This window comes from Megalobrama amblycephala, linkage group LG14 (assembly GCF_018812025.1).
Source record: "Megalobrama amblycephala isolate DHTTF-2021 linkage group LG14, ASM1881202v1, whole genome shotgun sequence".
Lineage (NCBI taxonomy): Eukaryota > Metazoa > Chordata > Actinopteri > Cypriniformes > Xenocyprididae > Megalobrama > Megalobrama amblycephala.
The window spans coordinates 49,094,116-49,110,284 of NC_063057.1; the positions used below are offsets into that span (position 1 = coordinate 49,094,116).

The 16,169-nt window shown below is 35.5% G+C and overlaps 2 protein-coding genes across 6 annotated transcripts in view; one reads left to right on the plus strand and one right to left on the minus strand.

Annotated features, from left to right (window-relative positions):
* Window positions 1–11,641, minus strand: part of fgd6 (FYVE, RhoGEF and PH domain containing 6) — a 32,947-nt gene extending 21,306 nt beyond the window's left edge. Inside the window, exons 1-2 of one of the 4 annotated variants that reach the window (XM_048155376.1) lie at window positions 11,372–11,641; window positions 7,200–9,207 (exon numbers count right to left, since the gene is read on the minus strand). In XM_048155376.1, the coding sequence (XP_048011333.1) occupies window positions 7,200–9,207; window positions 11,372–11,381 (2,018 nt within the window). In that variant the 5' untranslated portion in view covers window positions 11,382–11,641. The other 3 variants (XM_048155374.1, XM_048155375.1, XM_048155377.1) reach the window with 3 other exon arrangements.
* Window positions 11,642–13,368: 1,727 nt separating this feature from the next.
* vezt (vezatin, adherens junctions transmembrane protein) overlaps window positions 13,369–16,169 on the plus strand; it is a 42,972-nt gene continuing 40,171 nt past the window's right edge. For both annotated transcript variants that reach the window (XM_048157367.1, XM_048157368.1), the window contains exon 1: window positions 13,369–13,540. In XM_048157367.1, the coding sequence (XP_048013324.1) occupies window positions 13,505–13,540 (36 nt within the window). In that variant the 5' untranslated portion in view covers window positions 13,369–13,504. The remainder of the gene's footprint in view (window positions 13,541–16,169) is intronic.

Below are 16,169 nucleotides of genomic sequence, written 5' to 3' on the forward strand. Positions count from 1 at the left end.
GCAGCTCTTGTTTACAGCTTATATAAACTCACTCTGCAAAGAGACACACACACATCCACAGACAAACCCTCAAATGCACAACCTCTCTCACACACAGAGATACGCAGGCAGGAGTTTGGAGTTTCTGTCGTGCCTGGGCAATTACTGTGAATGCTGTTTAAAATTTGAGTTTAGCTCTATCTATTAAGGGCACTCAAATTCAGAAGCTGGAATGTGCCGAATCTGAATATCGCTTAATTATTAACTTTTACCACAGTGATAGCTCACACAACTCAAACTTATTCTTAATCATCTAAATGAGGATTGATTACAGATTACTTAATGTTTTTCATGTAAAGCTAATTATAATTATTACCAACTAACCCAAACTCTGTACCTTAAGGTAAATAAATAGCTTTTGATATCAATTAATTGTACATTTGAGAATGTCCATGAATGTCTCCAAAAGAAGGTTTTGTCTTTGTTTTGATTTTGCTCCAAAAATATAGCTAGTAGACACACACACACAGGTTTTCACTCCAAGTGCTTCTGCCTGACTCCCATTAACCAATCAAGTCCGCTGATAGTTCAAATCCCACAGTTAAAGAGAAAGTGGCTGTTTTCAGAATGTAATACTAGCATGGTGTCTGGTGTATAGTATACACTGTATTCTTATATATATTTACCATATATATTTCTATATATCTTATATATATTGACCATATATATTTACAAGTTTACAAAACAAAAAAATTTAGGCAATCAGTTGCCTCAAAATTTTTAAGTTAAGAAATTCAAAGTTTAAGTAAGCAGAACTGGCAGATTTTTATTTTATACTACTCATACATTTTAATTGTTCTTATCTTGAAATGTTTGAGTACACTAATTCATACATTTAACTTAGAATTATCATGTAACCCCAATGTAAACATTTTTATTAGTGTAAAATTAGTTGGCTATTACAAGCTAATTCAAAAAATGCTAACTTGCTAACTTGCTAATTTGTTAACATGTTAACTAACAATAGCATAGCACTTGCTGAATGAGTTCAGCAATATAAAGCATTTAACATGTTTGGTCTCAAAGCAAGCCGCATGCACCACTTGTCACCATGATGGTAACTCTCCATAAATCCACATTAAACGAAACTCTTCCGAATTAGTATAACAAAACAGTAATCACTACTAAATCTCCAACTTAACATTAATCATATATATATATATATATATATATATATATATATATATATATATATATATATATATATATATATATATATATATATATATATAGCATTTACTCTCCCTTTCGAGTGCCATGGGCAAAGCATTCTGGGAAATAGAAATCCCAGCCCAGTTTCAGTTAAACTAAAGTTCGTCTAAATTAAAAGAAATACGTTTATAAAACTCAAAACAATGAAACAGTTCAGTTTACTTAAAATATATCAGTTCTGTGAACTTGAAAGAAAAGAAAGTGCTAAATACTCATAAAAGTTAAAGGATTAGTTCACTTTCAAACTAAAATTTCCTGATAATTTTTGTTTGTTTGGTTAACAAGTTTTTACGCCATGTTAGCATCATGGCTATTTACATGGCAAAAAAAAAAGGTCAGTATCATCCATAAAATTTATATTATATAAAACATTTCAACTTAACATAAGATATAAAATCTAAAATACATTCAGGTGGTACATTTTGAAATATTCCATGCAAGCATGTTTCTGAATAAAAGCGTTTTCTAGCAGCATCATAAAAATTACAATTCAACAGAACACGCTTAATAGACAAAGGAACTTTACATGAGAGACATAAAGGAGGAACTTCTCCTATTAATAAAAACCCATGGGTAAGTCTTGAGTTTCCTGATAATTTACTCACCCCCATGTCATCCAAGATGTTTATGTCTTTCTTTCTTCAGTCGAAAAGAAATGAAGGTTTTTGATGAAAACATTCCAGGATTATTCTCCTTATAGTGGACTTCAATGGACTCCAAATAGTTGAAGGTCAAAATTACAGTTTCAGTGCAGCTTCAAAGAGCTCTACGTGATCCCAGACGAGAAATAAGAGTCTTATCTAGTGAAATGATCGGTTATTTTCTAAAAAAAATAAAAATAAAAATTATATACGTTTAAACCACAAACGCTTATCTTGAACTAGCTGTGTATTACTGCCCTCCACAGGTCAAAGTTTGAACTAATTGTTATATACTTGCAATAGCATATTGTATATGAGAATTTAGTTCATACTTTGACCTGTGGAGGGCAGTAATACACTTAGCAGCATCTACACTGCCTGAATTCTAATAGAGAAGAAGAAGAGGAGCTAGTTCAAGATGAGCGTTTATGGTTAAAACATATAATTTAATATAATATTATTATAATATAATTAAAAAATATTTTTTAGAAAATGACCGATCGTTTCACTAGATAAGACCCTACTTTCTAGTCTGGGACCGTGTAGAGCTCTTAGATGCTGCAAACTGTAATTTTGACCTTCAACCATTTGGAGTCCATTGAAGTCCATTATAAGGAGAATAATCCTGGAATGTTTTCATCAAAAACCTTCATTTCTTTTCTACTGAAGAAAGAAAGGCATTAACATCTTGGATGACATGGAGGTGAGTAAATTATCAGGAAATTTTAATTTGAAAGTAAACTAATCCTTTAATTTGACTGAACTAATTTGTTTAATTTAAGTTTGTCCTGCTCAAACCAATTAATTATTTTGAGCGTTACGGTTTACAGTGTATATAAATCTGTCAGAGCGAATGTGGATTTTCACATTTTCTGTATGTCACATACATATTTATATATATATATATATATATATATATATATATATATATATATATATATATATATAGCCACAAAACATATATATTACATACATACATATGTTTTGTGGCTATATGTATATATACTGTACACACAAACACAAATAATTGTTCAATCAAATATAGTTGTATAGTGGGATCCAGTATTAAAGCAGTGTATATTCTGTTGTTTTGTGCACAACAGTTTTTGTACTGAGAGATCAAAGATGATAATGTATTACTACTGTGATCAAGGGCTTTAGCCCACATGACTGTAAAATATTTGTTGGTTACAACTTGCTGACAACTCCAAACATACGACCACAAACTTGATTCAACGTCCTGTGCATCTGGAAACCAACTGCGAATTCAGCAAATGCTGTAAGTTTTCACCGGCACTGAGACCTCATCACTGACAAGCCATGTGTCTACAGTCATCACAGTAAACACACCAAAAGTCAAAAGATTGGAATTTATATTTCTAAATTTAGTTTCTTATATTCTTTGAATCATTTTTTATCTAAAGGCTTAAGCATAAATGCTTGAAATCAGTTTTGTAGACAAAAAATAATCTGTGCTTACACATGAATTCCAAAAATAAAACCAAACTTTATTACAAAAGCACTTACTGCTGACAAAAATTAGCCTGTGGGCTGTGATGTTTTATAATGAGGTCAGTGAAACAGTCAGCAGTTAGTATATTTGCAATCAGAATAAGATGATTCATGTTTTACTGACATGACATGATTTTTGCTACTGTGTTGGAAATGTTGTAATGACAAAGCAAAGCTCTGAGCCAGAAGATCTCAAATGAAAATTCTGAGAATGAGAGAAAAGAGTGTGGGAGAAATAGAGAGAGAGACAGAGAGAGAGAGAAAGGTTATTTTCCAGTGGCTCAGCTCTCTCCTCTACAGACATTTCCTGCTCTGGCCACTGAAAATAACCCACAGGAAAACAGCCCAACCTGGACTCAAAGAGTGGACTGTAACCCTCTCACACACACACTTCCATGACCACACAGACCAAACCAACACAGTGCACTTTAAAATATATATATTTGTTGCTCAGTAGCTTTTAAATGTTGATGCTAACAAATCACAACAGCTGAAACCAAAAAGTGCAGCATGTTTTGTGATGCAGATTTTGTCATTTTGGAGTTACTCTGTGTATACGAGTCTAAAGGCCCATTCACACCAAGGGCGATAACTATAATGTTTTGATAATCAAACAAATTCTATGAGAAAAGTCTACAACATAACAGCTATAACAATAACGACAGAGGAATGATTTTTTTCTCAGTTGATCAACGATAAAAACATTCACAGCCAATCAGAATCCACCAGCTTTAAAGAGCTTAAGCATTTAAAGCATCAGATGACATAACTGCAGTATGTGCTCACAACAAACCGAATGTTCTCATCCGTCGGTGTGGATGCTGTTAGTGTCATAGTTATCTTGTTGTAAACAGGCTTTTAATATGATGTAGGCATTTGATCAGGAAAGGTCCAAGAGATGTGAATATATGCTGTCATTTATAAACATGGCCTAAAGCAAAAGCACCCATCAACCCCTCAAGTCATTCCACTGTATCTGCAACTACTGTATATCTGATACTTTCAGATATTCTACTAGATGATTAGAATTCCTAAATTATATCTGATTGATTGATGTAGTCATTCACGTCATGTCTAAAAACGCTGTGCCACTTTCTTCTTTCCTACGAGGTTTTTCTTGTGAGCATGCTTGTCACGTGTTTACATTTAAAATAATGAACTTGAGCATGCAAAAGACACTACATGTGAACGGCCCCTCAAAGGCTTAGTTCACCCAAAAATGAAAATTATCCCATGATTTACTCACCTTCAGGCCATCCTAGGTGTATATAACCATCTTCTTTCAGATGAACACAATTGGAGATATATTTAAAAATATCCTGGCTCTTCCAAGCTTTCTAATAGTAGTGAATGGGGGTGTGATTTAGGGCTACACAACGATTAATCGTGATTAATCGTTTGCAAAATAAAAGTCTGTGTTACGTAATATATGTGTGTGTTCTGTGTATAATAATTATGTATATATAAATACATGCACATACATGTATAAATTTAAGAAATATATACATGTATAAATAAATATACATATTTATATATATTTTATATTACATATAAATATAAATATTTTATATATACATTTTTTTCTTAAATATATACATGTGTGCACATGTATTTATATATACATAATCAGGGGTTATTCTTGTGGCGCAAGTTGACTTGCGCAGTATGCGTATGGTTGTCTGTTGGAAGCTAGTTATTTTAGTTTATAAAGTTTTAAATATGGATATTTATCCTTACAAAAACCCGTATGGATTTTTTAAATGATGGATGGATACATTTTTTGGGGGGCTCCAATAGAGTACCTCAGAGATTACATGTTTTTGTATGCAAGCGAGTAAGCATTGTAAGACTTCTGGTTCCATCGCCCTAAAGTCTATGGGTTTTTTGAATGGGTTTTTGCTAAATCGCCTGAAATAAGGTCTGTGGTTAACAAAGCCTCTAAATATTTTCATGTTTTGATCTATGACATAAAACACACCAGTTATAACCCGCTTGCGATTTTTAAACTTTTATTGTGTCAACTTGCTAACAAGTTGCTAAAAGGGACTACATCCTTTGGCGGGGACTTTAGACATCATCACGACAAACAGGACATTTGGACAGTATTGGTCATGAAAAAGTGGATAAGTATTCATAAACAGCACAGATTATAATCAGCGAGCATGTTTTTAAATAAAGTTTGAGGAAGCTTGGTGGTGGTGGTGACGTTGATCCGTGACCATGGTGTGCTGTTGTCCGTTTATAGCCTACGGTTAGCTTTTTATATCTGACGACTTTATTTAGGCTTCAAAATGTATAAATGTTGTGTATACTTGTAAAGATTATCTTGATAGACAAAATGTGAAAGTGTCATAACCCTTTGTTAAACACAGAGCTTATTTTTTTGCGATTTTCCAAAAGTCTATGGGAAAAATGCATAGGCTTTCGATAGAGGGAATAGTGCGCCGCTAACTTCCTTGTTGGCCTACAAAAACATGTCATCTCTGAGGTACTCTATTCACTACCATTATAAATCTTGGAAGAGCAAGGATATTTTTAAATATATCACAGATTGTGTTCGTTGGAAAGAAGAAAGTCATATACACCTAGGGTTGCATGCTTTCCATGGGAATTAACGGGAATATATGGGAATTAACGGGAATTAATGGGAATAAACAGGGAATTTGCAAAATTACAGGTTAGCCTATAACAGGGTACTTAAATGTAGTTGAAAAGAACATCTTGCAGCATAATTTTGGTTAAAACAACCATATTTAATGCAATTTTAGTTAAAGTTGGAAACAGTTGTGCTGCTTAATATTTTTTATAACCTGTGATACTTTTTTCAGGATTCTTTGATGAATAAAAATTTAAAGAACAGCATTTATTTAAAATAGAAATCTTTTGTAACAATATACACTACCATTCAAAATTTGGGGGTCAGTAATCTTTCTTTTACCGTTTTTTGAAAGAAATTAATACTTTTATTTAGCAAGGATGTGTGAAATTGTTAAAAAAAGTATTATTAAAGTGATATTGTTAGAAAAGATTTCTATTTTGAATAAATTCTGTTCTTTTTAACATTTTTATTATTCAGTGAATCCTAAAAATAGTATTACAGATTCCAAAATAATATTAAGCAGCACAACTGTTTCCAACATTGATAATAACTAGTATCAAATCAGCATATTAGAATGATTTCTGAAGGATCATGTGACACTGAAATAAATAACACATAACAATTGCTGCAATAAAAATATATTTATTTTACTACATTAAAATTAATTGAATGCTGAATAAATAACATATTTCATGTTATGACCAAACAAAATGTTTATATTTGTTTTTATATGATACTTTTTATATAAATATTATAAATTTATATAAATTTCCCAACATTTCCAATTAATTCCCATAAATTCTCATAAATTCCCGTAAATTCCCATAAATTCCTGTTAAGTTTCCACATTGGAATATTTCCAAAATTCCCCAGGTTAAGTTCCCGTGGAAAGTTTTTGGAAATTTACCGGAAACTTTCCGCCCCTTTGCAACCCTATATACACCTAGGATGGCTTGAGGGTGAGTAAATCATGGGATAATTTTCATTTTTGGGTGAACTAACCCTTTAGCCACCCAATGCAATGGTGTAGTTATAGCAAATAAAAACCATGCAAAGCATCTAAACTCTGACCCTCTGGTCACATCAAAATATGTTGGTTGATTAATTATTATGTCCTTTAAATTATACAGTTGTAGTTGAGGATGGTGAAATAAATTATGACTTGTGTATACATTTATGTGCATGCACAAACTGACCTGTTCACCTCACATGGTTCCTGCACTTCATACACTCCTGTGTCCACATCCTGGTTGGAATAGACCCAGGGCAGGTTCATGTACTCTGGAATCTCTTCATATAATGGGACGTTCTCATATTCCACCCCACAGTCAGTCTCGCTGTCACCTTGAGCTTCTTCCTCATCACCAGGGGTGACTTGATTAGTGGGTGTGGCTTTATGATCCTTGTATTCCGCATCAGTACGAGTGCAATCCAGGGACTGTCCACTGCGAAGCAATTTCGGAAGCAACCGTGCATATACGCGCAGCTCTAGAAGTTTCCGCAAGCTACGTCGTGTTTGATCGGACCGCACCAACGGCTCGGAGGATTCGGATCCAGTATCCACTCGCTGAAGATCTGCAGAGGAAAATGACTTTGCCCTCTGTTTGACGAAAACAGATCCCACACCTCCAGCCTGCGGTTGGCTGTTACTGCGAGTCGGCTGGTTTTTACTGAAGAGAGGGATGCTAGGCAGGGCGACTCGCCATGAAGGTTTCTCCTGAGGAGGTGCCGGGAGTTCTCTGAATACGGGAGGACTGGAGTTAGGAAGCGGAGGAGGGGTGTGCGCTAGCGGAGACGTGTTTTGCTTCCGCAACACAACAGAGGCGGGAAGACTGTTTCGTTGGGGCTTTTTAGGCATGACTTTTGGTGACTTTTCCTCCCCATCCAAAGATGGCTTGCTTATAGCTGCAACTTGTGAGCCACAGCTGAGCTTAATCTGTTTAGGAAGACTCCGAGTTATTGGGTATCGAGCAAAATCTCCATATGCTCCGTCATCTTCATCATCACTTTGCACCTCCTCATCTTTACTCCTGACCAATGAATCTTGAAGATCTGATTGGCAATGCAAAACCAAGTTGTCCACTGATGTTGAGGCCTTGCACAAGGAATCAACCATTTGTGGGAGGGATTTCTGTCGAGGTGGAGGAGCTGGAGGTTGCGACCCCTCCTCTGCAGCTGTGTTCATGGAAGCTAGAGTTACACCATTTGTTGGAACCGAATAATGAGTGGATTCTAGATCAGGAAGCACGTCTTCAGCATGTGCGCTTTGAAAAGAGTCTACTTTGTGCAAAGAATCATTGTTGGTTGAGGAGCCAGTGTCTGTGTTATCCGTGTTCTCTTTAGGGGAACATAAATTTAGAGGTGTGTCAGTGTAGGCCTGACTTGTTGAAGTGTTTTCGGGATTTTCTAGTAATTTGTCTGTCTGAATCTGTTCAGAAGTTTCTGTAGGTGTATCTGCTTGAGTGTCTGAAGGTGCAATTTCCACAACATTCTGCCTAAGAAGTGCCCTCCGGGGGCGTCGTGGATGGGGTACAGGGAGTGGCTTGCTGGGAGGTGCAGGGTAACTAACATTGTCACTGATGCAAGAGCCAAAAATGGAGTTCCTGGTTTGTTTCTCCTGTGCAGATTGTTCTTGTAAGGGTTCTGTAGGACTGTGGATAATTTCTGTTTGTGTACTTGTCTGGTCCTTTTCTACTGTAGAAGAGTTAGTTTCTTCCTGTGCCTCTGTGGAAGTGTGGAATGAGTCTGTGGGAGCATGCAATTGTTCCCGTTCAGACTGGGAAGCATGTTCCCATGTGTCATTGTAAAACAACTGTTCTTTTGGGTTCTCGCCTTCTTTGAAATCACCTACCTCTGCTGTTCCACATATTTCCTTAGAATCCTCTGACTTGCTGTTACCTAGATGATGACCTTGAGTGCAGGGTGGTATAATGTAATGAGACAGGTGTGAGGGTAGTAGAGCAGGACCCCCATTTTTGGAGACAGGGGGATGCTGGGTCTTGCAGGGATCTTGTCTTGGCTGGAGAGGTTTCTGAGGGGCTTTGGGCAGGCATGGTTTGGGAGCGACAGCAGGTTTTCCTCTCTTGTGTGCAGTGGGTGAGGGTGAAGGCAGCAGGATCTCTGGTTTTGGGGCGATGGGGGGAGGAGATGGTTTCTGCGACTGAACCAGCTTGGGTTTGGGGGCGACCGGTGGTTTCTTCATTCCTACATAAACTCACACAGAGAAGGAAGAGAGGGGGGCACTACATGAATTCCATGAATAGACTTGCATACCACATACACACAGCTGAACACGATAGGTCACGACTGAGGTCAAGATTGAAATGTAGCTTTGAGACAAACATCAGCATATAAATGCACATCAAAGCTAGTTTTGATTTATTGGATTCTTTGCTTGAAGGTCCAATGTGTGTCATTATCAGGTCATGATTTTGTCTCAATAATGCCGAATAGCATATTCTTGTACAGCATTCTAAACAGTGGCTTCAAATGTTTATATCATCATAGTAGATTATCATTGAGATTTCAGAGCTTTCTTTTTACAGACCTTACAAAAAAATTCAGATTCTCGAGAATCAAAACAGACCATCTACAGACATGAAAATATAAGTTTATGTACCAAAAAATAATTTTTTGATTTGGTTAAACACTTTTAGAGGTATTCACCTATGTTTTGACTTTGATGAGCATTAAAATTACATTCAAGAATGAAAACAGTTTCAAATTAACTGTCAGCTCCATTTATTGAATTGTAAAAGATGACAGCTATAATGCTGACAAAATAACCAATCATCCCAGGTGGAAAAAAGTACACTTCTATAATGTACTTAAAGTGCTCTCTTTTCGCACAATTTTTTTTAACTTAATATGCTAAATATTCTTCTTTAGTACTATTTGAGATAATCTTAAGAACATCTAAGTGTGCTCAACTGTGCTATTTTGAGACACCATGAAATATGAACTAAAATGTGCTTTTAATATACTATTTCTGTATTTTAAAAATGTATTTAGATACCACTTATAGTATATTTGAACCCATAGTGTACTACAAGTGGTAACTAAATATATTTTATAAATACAGAAATAGTAGATTAAAAGCACATTTAAGTTCATATTTCATACTATCTCAAAATAGCACAGTTGATTACACTTACATGTTCTTAGTAGCTAAACACCCTAATTTCCTACAAAATGCAGTTACTTCAATTATCGTCACTTTGTTACAGCCATAAAAAAATAATATAAAGTACCAGAAAGATCATTAAGATTTTACATGGTTTGAAGTAGATCCTATTTTAATTTGTTAGTTGTACAGTATCAACGAGGAAACTATGGTTACCATAGAAAAGTTTTGTACAGAAAAGCGTTATATTATAATAAAATATTTTAATTTCAGACCTATACTTTTATAGATGTCGCAATTAGAAAATAATTGTGGTGGCTTCGCTGAATTCACCTAGATAGCGCTTTCGAATGGGGGAAACTCGGGTTTGTTGATGCTCTCTTGAGGAAATGTGGTCTTCCCATTCCAAGGGAAGCAATCCAAGACTAATCCCGGAGGCGCCCTCCTCCGCTCATTCTTTTCTCTGATCCGGAGCTCGTGCTTTTAGTTCGGAGCGTCTCGCGGGCCCGTGCTCGAGCTCCGGATCAGGGAACAGAGCTCGCGAACTGCCTCGCGCTGGAATCCCTGCTTTCGCATCAGCACGCGAGACGGAGTCATCAGGCGGATGTATTGTGGTGGTAGAGAGTTCCTTACAGCAGTGGAAAAAAAAAATCACGGGACTTTTCTTTATTCTCTTTGGTTATACCCTCCATAACAGTGTCCATATCGATTGAAGAGAACAAAGAAAAAAGTAAACTCGCCCCAAAATTGTTATCTGTGTGTGATAACCGAAGGAAAGTTGAAAGAAAGCTGAAACAAAAGATTTAAGTCAAATTTCAAAGTATCCCGTGCGGCTTCCATATATATATATATATATATATATATATATATATATATATATATGTCTGGGGGGGAAAACCTGGATACTGCTGAAAATAGAATATCCCTTCAGGTTCCAGCATTTGCGAATAACGTGCGGTGAAAAAGATGCCAAAATAAATCACAACCACAACAACGTTCCTTACCTTCTTCATCCAGGAATATCTTCTTGTGGACAATTCGTCCCGTTAGCACAAGATTAGCGTCTAACAGAGAATAGGAACACTGAAGCTGCGACTTCATTAAAGTTCCACCGGTTGCCACACTTGGAAATATTCTAATGAAACTGTTAAATGTTGCAACATTTTACCCATACATGCCCTACATTTCTTTCTTCCCTGCTTGTTCAAGAGAAGTAGCTGATGTTTATTCATCCAGGAAACTAACCTGTACTCATGATCCCCAAACGACTCTCTTTACTCCATGAATGAGCTGCATTCAGCACAGTTCTTTCAGATTCAGCTCTTTTCTTCTAGCAGGAGCCATTGCAAGTCCTAGAGGGAAAGACAACTCGGTATCTTCAAAAGATTATCCAAACTCTTTGTATTTTTAAGAAGTCGGAATGAGTTCCATGCTTTCCATGGTTTTTGCCACCGCTTTTGTAAAGCTGGAACGGCGAAGTCCAGTCAAAGAGTTCAATAAAAACTTCCATGATCCGCCGCTAGAGGCGATCTCACTGTTGGAGCGTTGGGGAATCTGAATCATATAGCGAGTCGGTTCATTGAACAGATAGTGTTTTCAACAAACCGATTCAGTAATTCATTTCACCAATAAATAAACAGTGGATGTGTCTGAGTATGTCACTTAAATAATGGTTTCTTCGAGATATACGAATACACATTGTTTTGGACTCCCATATTGGCAACATTATAATTTCAGCCTAATGTGCTCCTTACAGACAAGGAAATGTGCATTTCACAATCACAACAACCGATTACGGTTACTGTTTTAGCAACGTGTATATCTTTATTTACAATAGTTTATTAACAGTTCGTAGTCATTTTTAAGATCAAACGATTTTAAGGCAAAGTTCAGACTAGCGCGATTCAGTTTCACAGATTCATTAAAAGGATCCGATTCCGAAGAACAATTCTTTTGCGAATCGAACATCCACTTCTTGTGAGTTATGAACAAAAAGTAGATGTTCCTAATGCTGTTTGTGGCAAGAATAAAAAGCAGATGTAGTAGGATATATGATATGTTAAAGTTACATAAAAAACATACAGAAATTAATTATTTTTCCTCATTGAAATTAGTAGGCTATCCGACTGTATTCACTGTACTCAAATCTTCTATACACATTTTTAATAAAAAAGTTATTAGTTAGTTTATATATATATATATATATATATATATATATACATTGCATCTATGTATATATGTATGTATATGTATGTCAAACGCACATATATTACGTAAACTCTTATTTTGTACACGATAATCACGATTATCGTTGAACAGCCCTATATATATATATATATATATATATATATATTAGTTTATATATTAGGGCTGATAATCACGATTATCGTTGAACAGCCCTATATATATATATATATATATATATATATATATATATATATATATTAGTTTATATATTAGGGCTGTTCAACGATAATCGTGATTATTGTGTACAAAATAAGAGTCTGTGTTTACGTTATATACATTCATTTATATATTTAAGAAATATTATATTATATATTATTATATTATATTTCTATATATATATATATATATATATATATATATATATATATATATATATATATATATATATATATTAGTTTATATATTAGGGCTGATAATCACGATTATCGTTGAACAGCCCTATATATATATATATATATATATATATATATAGTTTATATATTAGGGCTGTTCAACGATAATCGTGATTATTGTGTACAAAATAAGAGTCTGTGTTTACGTTATATACATTCATTTATATATTTAACAAATATTATATTATATATTATTATATTATATTTCTCTCTCTCTCTCTCTCTCTCTCTATATATATATATATATATATATATATACTAAATATATACATGTATGTTTGTGTATTTATATATACATAATAATTATGCACAAAACAAACACACATATATTACGTAAACTCTTCACGATTATCGTTGAACAGCCCTAATATATAAACTAATATATATAAGCATCAAATTGTTTTTTAGAAAATCTAAAAAAAAAAATGTTATGAACATTTATGGAAATGTTGTTAAACCTCTACATTTTGTTTAATATATTTTCCTCATACTGGAAGTAACAGTGTTGTAAAATCAGTGTAAAATCAAGACCAACAGCCCAGTGGATGTCGGCATGTAGCCCAACAAATTTTGCGAACCGTCGTCAAATAGACGAAGAAGAGCTATGAACCATGGGAATTGTAGTTCAAGTCATGGCGTGTCTCTGCGCATTCAGCAGAAGCTACACAAGTCTCTCCTGTAATTCATATGAACTACCATCCCAGCGTGCGCATCTGATGTACACATATGGCGGAGAGCTATGACTGAGGATTTTGATGAAGAAGTTGTGTTCGAGGTAAGTTTCTGATCCAGACACTTGCGTTTACGCGGGCAGACAACCGCTGCTCAAATATCTGTGATAGATGTGCAGTTAGCAGCCTGTACTTAGCACGTAACACTCCTCCCTATGCACCTCTACAATGACTTAGAGCTGCTTATTAAGCACTTTGGGTTTAATTAAATGTAAACCGCGTTGCAAAGTAGGTCTGTCTCCTTTTTTTCATATAATACAACATGTTGGGAGACATAAATCTTGTATGAACAGGGTCAGAGTCTGTAAAACATAGTAAGCTGAGTACTTGGATAGCATTTTTGGGCATCATAGGCGCGTCAGGCACTAGGTTGCAATGTTGTCTTCTAGGTAGGCAGGTCACTAGATTTTGATACTTTATGATAACCAAAAATGTCATATAGATTGGTAGTTCTATAGGTTTTAGATATTGGTGTCCAAAAATGCTGTCTAGAAAGGCAGCCCACTAGTTTTTGTGACTGAAATGCCCCCAAAAAGCTGTTTATGCTTGTAGGTTATTAGGTTTTGGTACTATGTTTGAAAATCCTGTTTAGGTAGGTGTTTTGAGATTAGATGTCAAGGTAGGTACCTCACTAGGTTTTGAGACACAGCGTGAGTATAAGTATGGACAGTTTCTGTTTGTCTCTCTCTATGGTCTGTTTTATTTTATTATCTTTAAATTGAATTAAGTGCATCAAAGCATGTGTGGTTCTGATCCGCCTTTATGAGTCAAGATTGGGGTTGTCAGATCAACATCCTACTGATGCTGCATCACCAGGGAAACCATGCTGTCATATGCATTGATCTAGATTAGACATCTATTCATTTAATCTGTTTGTGGCAATGGTTCCAATAAATTATAGTAGAGCAAACAGTCATAAGGAATAATTATGGAGTAAGAATGTAACTATTTCTTTTTCCTGGATTAAAGGGTTAGTTCACCCAAAAATAATGTCATTTATTACTCACCCTCATGCCATTCCAAACCTTTCGTTAATTTTCGGAACGCAAATTAAAGCAGAACTAAGTAACTTTTTTACCTTCAGAAATAGTTTTTAGTCCTTACGATGGTTAATTGACTTGTAGTGGTGTGTTTGAGGCGTGCACTAACCCCCTCTGGCACGTCTACGCCAGAAAACAGCACTTGCAAGTTGAGCTGCATTGACCCGACACAATCTCGCCTCATGTTAACGTTCACGCGAGAGTGGCAAAATGCATTACGGTAATTCAAAAACAATGTACATATTTTGACTTTATAAGACAATTTCGAAAATTACCCACCTCCATCGAGATTTCTTGTACTGTATTTGCAAAACTACTGCACTGGTGAGCGTTGTAGTCCAGAGCTGCGCTTGGAGTATTTATGACAGTGTGATTCACTGAAGGAACCTGTAGGGGGAGCTTCGCAAATCTTACTGAGTTCTGCTTTAAGATATTTTTGTTGAAATCCAATGGCTCAGTGAGGCCTGCATAGCCAGCAATGACATTTCCGCTCTCAAGATCCATTAATGTACTAAAAACATTTTTAAATCAGTTCATGTGAGTACAGTGGTTCAATAATAATATTATAAAGCGACGAGAATATTTTTGGTGCGCCAAAAAAAAGACAATTTCAAAAAACTGCTTCATTAAGCTTCGGAGCATTACGAATCTTTTGTGTGGAATCATGATTCGGATCACGTGTCAAACTACCAAACTGCTGAAATCATGTGACTTTGGCGCTCCGAACCGCTAATTCGACACGCTGATTCATAACACTCTGAAGCTTAATGAAGCAGTGTTTTGAAATCGGCCATCACTATATAAGTCGTTATATTGTTTTTTTGGCGCACCAAAAATATTCTGGTCGCTTTATAATATTAATATTGAATCACTGTACTCACATGAACTGATTTAAATATGTTTTTGTACATTAATGGATCTTGAGTGAGGAAATGTCATTGCTGGCTATGCAGGCCTCACTGAGCCATCGGATTTCAACTAAAATATCTTAAAGGAGTGGTTCAGTGTTTTTTTTCTAGGCTTGTTTGTGTTTTTGGGGCACAGTTTAACATGTCTTAATGCTTTGTTTTTTTGAAAACACTGTATTTTTCATATATTTTACCTTTACTCTACACCTCTGTTTCCATTGTCATATAAACGGCTTGTTTGACTTCCTGGTTCTATGATACCACTCCCTCCGAAATACGCAATGTGCTCAGATTGGTTAGCGAGCCAAGTGTATTGCGCTTCGCTGATGCGTCCGGAAACGCCACGCCCCTTACCATTCTTTATTACGTGCTTCAGTGGAAAGTAAATAATGGCATCTATATAGCTGTATCAAATTGAGCCCGTATCAGACCCAGATGAAGAAGGTCAAGCAGAACCTCTGCGATCGCGGCTTTTAAAGGACGTTTATGAATGGTATTTCATTTTTTTTATTTGTGTCAAAGTGTTTAGATATGCTGTCACTGCTGTTTGTTAGCTTTCAATATACAGTTTTACCCTGATTAAAGCTTTACTCTAGCCGAATACATGACTGAGTAGTAGCATTTTTGTAAAGGTACCATTTAATTTATAGCATGAACAACTGTTTGTCTATGAACATAGACGTTTGTTGGAGAAATATGCACTATAATACAGCTAACTGGCTAGC